The sequence below is a fragment of the Mus caroli genome, chromosome 11, assembly GCF_900094665.2.
Source record: "Mus caroli chromosome 11, CAROLI_EIJ_v1.1, whole genome shotgun sequence".
Classification (NCBI taxonomy): domain Eukaryota; kingdom Metazoa; phylum Chordata; class Mammalia; order Rodentia; family Muridae; genus Mus; species Mus caroli.
Genome location: NC_034580.1, coordinates 73,897,069 through 73,905,857, shown reverse-complemented (window position 1 = coordinate 73,905,857; position 8,789 = coordinate 73,897,069). Strand labels below are relative to the sequence as shown.

Genomic DNA, 8,789 nt, shown 5'->3' with positions numbered 1-8,789 from the left:
GCCCCTGCCTCTTCTGCTCTATCTGATGCAGCTGTGGAAAGGGAAGAGGGAGCTAGCTTACGCTGGTTCAGGGCAGAGACCAGCAATGAGGTTATCCAGTATGGAGCTGTGCTGGCTGGTGCAAGCAGGAGCTCATGACTTCCATAGCAGGCAAGGATGGGGGTGCCCCTCACAGCAAGGTGTCATGTGCAGAGAACGAAACCTGTCCTGCCCAGGTACCAGATCACGACTGGCTAAACTCTCATCAAACAGGGCATGGAGCACAACCAACACTCTCTCCTTTTCAGATGGTCTCAAAGTCACTGTGGAGCTGTATTTGAGGTCTACGGTCTTAGACTTTAAATCCTCTTAACTCCACCTCCTAAATGCTGGGATTACAAAGTGCGGGCCACTATACCTGTGGTTATGCGGGGCTGGCTGGAGATCAAACTCAGGGCTTTGTGTGTGCTAGGCAAACACTCTGCCAACTGAGCAACATCCCCAGTGCCCAAGCTCATCATTTTCTAAGATTGGGTGAGGGTTGAGGTCTTCAGGCAACCCCGGCTCTTGTGAAGAAGCCCAGGTCTCACCACACCCTGCAGAGGGAGCCTTGCGTGTGAAGCACAGCTCCAGCCCCTGATCTGGGCTGCCTTGCCATGACCATGGCTGCAGACAAACACAGACTCCATATGCTGTCCCCTGGGGATCTGGTTAGCATGTTCCCTCGTGGGAGCATCGTTGTCCAGACTATGAGGCCCACCAACCCTAACCCATATATGACTGGAGAATGGTGTTGCTATAAAACTTGACCAAGGTCAGGGTGATTAAAATAAAATGTATTTTATATAAATATTTTTCATCAAGGAATTATACAGGAAAGGCCCAAGCCATCATTGGGAGTAGACAAAAGTATCTGTTTTCTTAAATATGAAGTATAAATATCTGTACATAGTGCAGCTAAGTATTAAAGCGGCGGCATGGCGCCTCCTGGTGGTCACCCAAAGTGCTTCAGTCAGGAGGTTGAGTTTTTTTCTGCTCTCAGCTCCAAGGAAGAGTGAGAGGCAAAGGAGAGAGGAGGGGAAGGAAGGGGCTAGGGAGTGGAGAAGAAGGGAAGGAAGGGAGAGAAGGGAGGGAGGAGAGGAGAGAGATTCAGTAGTCCACAATAGTACAATACTATTTGGTAGGGTGGAGGAGGGGAAATGACATGAGGGGTTTGGGGGGGATTGCATTTCGCTGTCTCCCCAAGCCCCTCACCATCTTTACTCAGTGCCAGAAGCTGGAACTCTGGGCTGTCAGAGCCTCGTGGCTTTGGGCTCCTCCAAGGCGCTGCCCTTTTTTGCCCCATAGGAAAAGACTGCACCGAAGATATCTTCATGATAACGTTTCTGGCTCTGTGAGGGGAAACAAAGGTGACAGTGTCACCCTGCTGGCCCAGCCACCTCTCAGTCATCATGTCTAGGCTAGGGCAAAACCCTAGGGCTGCCATAGCTTCCTGGTGACACAGGCGCTCGCTAGCCCTGTGTCTAGCCCCTTGTCTGGATTGCTGCCATTACGCCCATGCTTGGTTTCTCCTCTGCCCGTGTGTGGCCCACCTCAGCCTCTTCCCAGGCTTCATGGATGGATGTCGGTCCCACTACCTGCCTAGTGCTCATCCCACATCGGATGTGAGCTTTGAGATCAGGATGTGCAGGGCAGGCAGTGTGTGCCTCCCATTCTCCAGGCCTTGACATCAACAGCAGGCTGAGGGCTCCGAGAGAAATCTTACAGCAGACACCTGTTGTTCTTTGTGGGTGCGCACATGTGTACCAAATGTCTGGCCTTGGACTCTTTTTTTTTTTCCCTTGGTACTAGAAATCAAACCTGGGGCCTTTTATAAACCAGGTTAGGCAAGGCCTGAGCTATACCCCTGGAACTAATTTTCTCTTTTTAAATTAAAATAAATAAAAAATAAAGGATTTTATTTCCTGCCTCTGAGTGCTAGAGTTAAAGGTGTGCATGTGCCTCCATATCTGGCTACAGTTTTATTTCAAGTGTGTGTGTATGTGTGTGTGTGTACGTACATGTACCTGTATATGAGTGATGTACCCTGAGAGGTTAGATGAGGGTATCGGATCCCCTGGAGCTGATGTTACAGGTATGTCCTCTGCATCCCTGCAGCCCTAGCTAGCCCATACTGACTTGAACTTACAACTCTCCTGCCTCAGCTTCCCCAGAGCCTTAGGACTGACAGGTGTGCACTGCCTCTGTCCCACCCGCTCCTTACAGCCTGTTGTTAATGATGTCTAACATCCATGAACACATCTGGCAAGCCCTGAACACATTTTGGGAAGTACCCACGATACCCTTGCTGGTCATCACAGGTTTCAGAATAGTCCACACCCCAGGACCTTTGAACATGTTGCTGCCCCACAGAATAGTCTGGACCTCTATCTCCAGTGTGCCCAAGGCTTCTTCCTTATCTTCTTCAGGTATTTTTCTCAAATGTCACCTCCCAGGGGCCCCTTCCCCAAACCTCATTAAATCACAAACACCCCAGCTCTGAGCTGCTGTTCTGCGTCTTACCCAAAGCAGTGCACACCCTATGTGCTTGATTTGATCAACTCTGCCAGAATGTAAGCTACGTTTAGGTAGGTCTTTTGCTTTTGTACTTTTGAAATAGGATCTCGTATAGCCCAGTCCAGCCTTGGACTGACTATGAAACCCAGGGACAATCTGAACTCTTGACCCTTGGGCCTCCACCTCCCCAGTGCTGATGATACAGGTGTGCTCTGTGATCTATCGTGATACTGGCAACATTTTCACCTGTTTTGTTGACTGCTTCTTACCTCTAACACATAGTAGATGTTTAATATAAATGGGGAGCATAACTACAAGCCTTAGAGGCAGGTTTAGGAACCAGAGAGACAGAGAGAGGGAAAAGGAGAGAGGGGTCATGTGTCTGGGCTCTCACATTCGCTGTTAGGGCACCAGGGCCCCTTCCATCTGCAAAATGATGGAACAGTCATTCATCCCTCATAAAGCCCTTAGAAGGGCAGAAGGAAAGGTCACCACGGGACAATTATTGGTGAGCACCTGGCACAAGGCAGACCCTGCTACCAAGAGTCCTTCCTGTGAGAAAGGAGGGCACCTAGCCAGCAGCCTATTGTAAATAAGTGTCTGTCCCCCATAGGCAGTAGGGGACAGGCCTCCACAGCCCTGTTATGCTCAATGGGCATTTAGGCAGGAGTGTGGGGAGCAGAGACTGCTGCTTTCATCCCAGAGATAGAGAAATGGAACACACTGGCCTGATTTCTCAGCTAGCTGGCAACCACTGTGGCATGGAAAGACTAGGCTTGAGGAGCCCAGCCGGCCCCAGGTTTCTGCAGTGGTGTAGAGGGTCTCAGGGCCCCACCCACCCCAGTTCTGCATCTCTGGCCCCAGTTCCAAAGGCATGTGACCTTGGTCTACTCCCCTCTGGAGGGTCCCACCCCAGCTCTCATACCTTGAGCTGGAAGAAATAGTCTTCCACCTGCTCCTCGCTCAAGTTCAGCTTGGTGGCCACCAGCTTCTTCAACGTGGTAGCCACATCCCGAGCCATGCGCACATCTCCGCAAACGTAGAGGTGGCCCTGCTCCCCGTGGAGCACGCTGAGTACCTCGTTGGCGAGCTGCTTCTGCAGGATGTCCTGAACGTAGACCTAAAAGCAGAGGACATGGTGGGACCAGCCCTGGATGCTGGTGTCACTGTGGTCAGGCACACTGGCCATGGGGAGGGGAAGAGGGCCATTGAGGGCTTCAGTCAGGACCTCAGCTCAGAATACACAAGTATCCTGTCCTCCTGGCCAGTGGAACCCACAGAGCTTCCCTCAGGTCACCATACTTCAGAGACATCAAGTTTATAGCTCTGCCCAGGGCTGTGAGATCTGCCTGCCTACACCCCGGAAAGAGGGGGCTTCCCAGTATGTATTAGCCCCAGCTCTGATTTGTAGCTCAGGTATAGGCTCCTAAGCTTCCCACTTATAAAGAAGGTCCTGCAGTCAGTCAGGAGTCTGTTTGTTTTGTTTTTCATCTAAGATGACCAGTGGTCCAGCTTTAGGATGCAAATGGGGGTCTTCAGGGAATGTTCACATGGTCCTGATGGAAAGTGTTCATGCCCTTGGAGCAGAGTGCCAACCTGAGGGCCCTGGGGGGATCAGCTCCACCTTCCAGTCTTACTGATCTAAGTGTAAAGCCAGCCCGGCCCAGCCCTGCGTCCCAGAGATGCTGGGCACCTGCAGGTGTTTGCACTGTGGAGGTTAAACTACAGTGAGCTTGATGTTGTCATAGTGCTCTTCACCTCTCCCTGCCACTGTGCAACTGTCTTCACTGCAGGCTTGGAGTGGAAGAGCTGTATAGCCTCGGCAGTGGCCATCATGCGTGTTCTGCCAGCTTGCTGGGTGGCTGCACTTACCTTGGGTTTGCCGGGCAGCCGGGAGTAGCCTGTGTGCACCTGGAACAGCACTCTCTTGCGGACCATCTCCTGCATTTCTTCCTGATAGAGGTGGTCCTCCTCTGGGTGCCGGCACCCAAACACCAAGGTCATGCGGCCTCCTTTGAGCCCTTGAAGATTCAGAAAGTTGCAGTTACCACAATGGCCACCAGAGGGCAACCTGTGAGCACCAGGTACCCAATGGGTAGGTTTCTGATCTGGCATTATTTCCGTTTTATAGCTAATGGTGTCGTGCCTGACAAGCTGAATTTGATTCCCAGAAGAAGTAAAACAAGTTGACCTCTGATCTCCACATGTGTACCAGGACATACACACTCCTCTAGATACATTAAAAATTAACAAGGGCCGGGCGTGGTGGCGCACGCCTTTAATCCCAGCACTCGGGAGGCAGAGGCAGGCGGNTTTCTGAGTTCGAGGCCAGCCTGGTCTACAAAGTGAGTGCCAGGACAGCCAGGGCTACACAGAGAAACCCTGTCTCGAAAAACCAAAAAAAAAATAAATAAATAAATAAAAATTAAAAAATAAATAAAAATTAACAAGGAAACATGGAGTGGGCAGAGCACAAACACTCCACATCTGTGTACCTAATTATGGGATATGGTGTAGTAATTTGATGTGCCTGTGTAATGATCAGGTCGGTCACAGTGACAGGCACACTCCCTATTGAGTGAGAGCTGTACCTTTGTGCTGGGAGTCATGGAGCCGCTGCTGCCAGAAACTTCGGAAGGGAGCAATGCCCGTACCAGGCCCAATAAGGATGCAAGGCTGGGAGGGGTCCTCAGGGAGCTGGAAGCCACTGACACTGCAGGAAGACAGAAGGAGAAAGACCCTGGTCTGCAGATATCCCAGGCTAGGAGCACATGCAGGATAGGGCTGGGGACCTAGTCGCTTGGCGGGGACCTGTGCACATCTTCATCTTCCCGGCCCAGGCATGGCCTCTCCCCACACTGGGCCAGTCTCATTGGATCCCACCACAGGCATCACTGTATCTGTGTCATGGACTCCACCATACCTTGTAGCCAGATGGCAAAATGAGGAGACAAAGAATTACCCCCTAAACCTTTATGGGCCAAGAAGAGACTCAGTCTTAGACCCTTCCCTTGCATTGCAGAATCCCCAGGGGCTAGGGGCTCCAAAGGGCCCCGAGTGGGTGCTTACCTTCGCACAAAGCAGGGCACTGGGTCCTGGGGCTTCAGGTTACTGATCCAAGTGCTGCAGACACCATGGTGCAGGGGACCCTGACCATCTGCAAGGAAAACACAGGCCTGACTAACAAGCCCCGTGGCCTTCATGCAACCCGGCTGGGTGTTCTTCCTACAGTGTCAAGCCCCGTTGGGTGGTTGCTTCCTGATCAGGGAAGGCAGTAAGGGGCCTGGTGAGCAACTGCGCCTTTGCCATTGTAGAAACTGAGTCACACAGAAGGAAACGGAGCAAGTGATTAAAGTCATGGTGGGCTCAAGTTCCTGCTCAGGTTCCTCACTCTTAAGCTAGAGCATCTCCCAAGTGCTTGTCTAGGGACCCTCCCAACATCCTCTCCCCACCAAGGCTCTGCCCACAGCAGTGTGAAATGATCCCCAGGGCTGGCCATTGTTGAGTGTCCTCATGAAGGAGGCTTTTGCCAATAGGAACTCTGGGTGAAGGGTGGTCTTCCATTCCCCCTGTCTGTTCTGGCATCTCCGTCTTCCCCAGAAGCCTTTCCTAGGCTTGTGGGTACCCCAGTGTCCTCTGGGTTACATTCGCTTCCCCATGGCCTGACACATAAGGGAGGCCTTTAGCAACTGGAATAGTTGTTTGGTTCTGGTCTGCATGAACCAGCCTTGTCAGGGCTCACCCGCATCTCCTCTCTCATTCAATGGTGTGGTATGGTCAGTGAGGATAGACAGACACAGGCTCTGTCCAATATTTACAAACTGTGCTCTTGGCCAAGGAGAGAGATCTCGGAGATGTGGACGCTTTCCAGCCCTTCCAGCTCAAACAGAGCTCAGTTACAGCAGTTAGGACAGGGAGGTCCATCCAGTGGAGGAACCAAGCCTAGAACACTGGACCTCCTCGTCTAGGTCAGCTTCACACACACACCCCACTCCCTCCCTCGTGATACCGGGGGCCTCTGGGCACCCACACAAACATACATCCAAGTATGTCCATGCCTGAACTCTTTTTGACTTTCTGGCTGCTCTGTGAGGGCAGGGCCTGTCTGCAGTTTCCACACCCAGTGTGGCCCCTAGCATGGAGGTGAGACACGGCCATCACAGGATGGGAACACTGAGGGAATGAAAAAAAAATCGAGAAAATGTTCCCTGCATCCACCTGCATCATTAGGATGACCAAAAGTAACTGAGTTCCCTACACATTCAAGGTTTTTCACTTCTGAGCCTATTCAACAGCTAGAGACTGTAACAATGGTCCAGTTCTTAGCTTCAGCAGGTAAATTCCCTGAATTTGTGTCTCTAGTTAATGACAGGTGTCTCTGAACAGGTGGGTTAACCTCTCTATGCCTCTTTTCCTTCCTCATAAAATTACACATGGAAGCCATCTCCCACAGGTCTGAATGGTAAACAAAGGAAAGAGCTTCCCTCCTGCTTTGTGACACTGTGCCCTACACAGCATCTTATATCACTGACAACTCTGGCAGGTGGCTGTCACTGCAGCATGTAGCTGACAAAGCCCCAAGGTATTGAACAGCTGCTGTGGTGACCAGTGTCGGCCATCAACTTGATACACCTGGGAAGAGGGACCCTCAGTTGAGGGCTTGTCATCAGATCGGCCTATCGGCATGTCTGTGGGGTGTGCTCTTAACTGCTAATTGATGATGGAGAAGAGCATTGCCCACTGTAAACAGTGCTGATCCTGGGCAGGTGGTGCTGAGCTGTGTAAGGAAGGCAGCTGAGCAAGCCAGAAGGAACAAGCCAATAAGCAACGTTCCTCCGTGGTTCCTGCCTTGGATTCCTTTGGTGACAGTTGTAAACTGTAAGTTAAACCCCTAAATTGGATCTTGCCCTAAAGTGGTGGCAATCACAGTGTTGGTCACAGCAACAGAAAGCAATCGAGGACAGCTGTCCCTAGAAGGACAGGTGCAGATGACACCGGAGCCTGCCTGTCTCACCTCGGGTGCGGTAGGTGACCACAGCCACAGTGAGGTGAACCTCCGAGGGGGTGTGGTCCTGGGAGGAGCTGATGGAGTAGTAGCGGGGCTTCAAGATAGGGAGCTGCGACAGCAGGAAGGCAGCGGGCACGCGCAAGGAAGGGAACTCTTCAAGCACCTCCAGGAACGTGGGGTTGTTGCTGAACTTCCAGTCATTGTACTCTGAGGGCTGAAAGGCAAGGGCAGTGTGAGGGATCTGAGGACCTGCCGTGCGCTCGCGCGTGCGTGCGTGCGTGCGTGCGCGTGTAGGAGCTGCCCCACCCAGTATCCATTCATTCCCTCAACAAACGCAGCAAAAGACGGGCGCTGTCCAGGGTGCTGAGGCTACTCCGGTGGATGAGAAGCAAGGACCTGGGGCAGTTAGTAGCATTTCTCAATTGTGCCTAGAACTCTACTATGAATAGAATTAAGATGACAGTGGGGCAGGATTGCAACCCCAACTAGTTAGAAGGCTGAGACAGGAGAATTCCAAGTTTAAGGCCAGCAGGGGTTAGAGACCGGATTGAGAGCTAGCTTGGATAACGTAGTGGGACTCTGCCTCAAAATTAAAAGTCAGAGAAGAGATAGGAATTTGTCTCAGTGGTAGAGCCTGGCATGTGTGCAGGTCTGAGGGAAAACACTAGTACCCACAAAACAAAGACAAAAATCAAAACACAGAAGCCTCCCCAATATCAGCAACTCATGGGCAGGGCTCAGTGTCCTCTTTCTTTGGGGAGGATGTAGAGACATGGTCTTGCTACATAGCCCATGTTGGTCTTGAACTCATTGTTGACCCAGACTTGCCTCTAACTCACTATCCTCCTGCATCAGCCTCCTGTGTGCTGGGATCACAGGAATGCACCACCCAACCCAGCTGGGCTAATTTCTCTATTATACTGTAACTTGGAACCAACTGGATCTGAGTTCAAGTCATGGCTGGATGTCCCTCCTAGCTTAACCCTAATCCTTGTGGAGTTAGGTGGATGCAGCCATTCATATAGGATTGTTGAGACAATGACAATGTGTCCCGTGGCTTGCTGTCCAGTGACTCTTACAAAGACATGGACTCTGAAGTCGCAAGTGACTTAATGCATCACCCCACTAACTCATTAACTCAGCTCACCACCTGCCAGCACCCCCATTTACCCACCACCAAGCTTGGTCCACACTTGGGAAGACAAAGGCCACCCATAGAGCTTCCCCCTTTAGTCAGGTTCTAAGG

The 8,789-nt window shown here is 51.6% G+C and overlaps 1 protein-coding gene across 1 annotated transcript in view; it reads right to left on the bottom strand.

Annotated features, from left to right (window-relative positions):
• Nucleotides 1-800: 800 nt before the first annotated feature.
• The window catches only part of Nos2 (nitric oxide synthase 2), a 33,623-nt gene continuing 25,634 nt past the window's right edge, over nucleotides 801-8,789 (bottom strand). The window contains exons 21-26 of the mRNA XM_021176044.2: nucleotides 7,550-7,757; nucleotides 5,605-5,692; nucleotides 5,127-5,248; nucleotides 4,408-4,556; nucleotides 3,461-3,655; nucleotides 801-1,370 (exon numbers count right to left, since the gene is read on the bottom strand). Coding sequence (XP_021031703.1) covers nucleotides 1,272-1,370; nucleotides 3,461-3,655; nucleotides 4,408-4,556; nucleotides 5,127-5,248; nucleotides 5,605-5,692; nucleotides 7,550-7,757 — 861 coding nt within the window. The 3' untranslated portion in view covers nucleotides 801-1,271. The remainder of the gene's footprint in view (nucleotides 1,371-3,460; nucleotides 3,656-4,407; nucleotides 4,557-5,126; nucleotides 5,249-5,604; nucleotides 5,693-7,549; nucleotides 7,758-8,789) is intronic.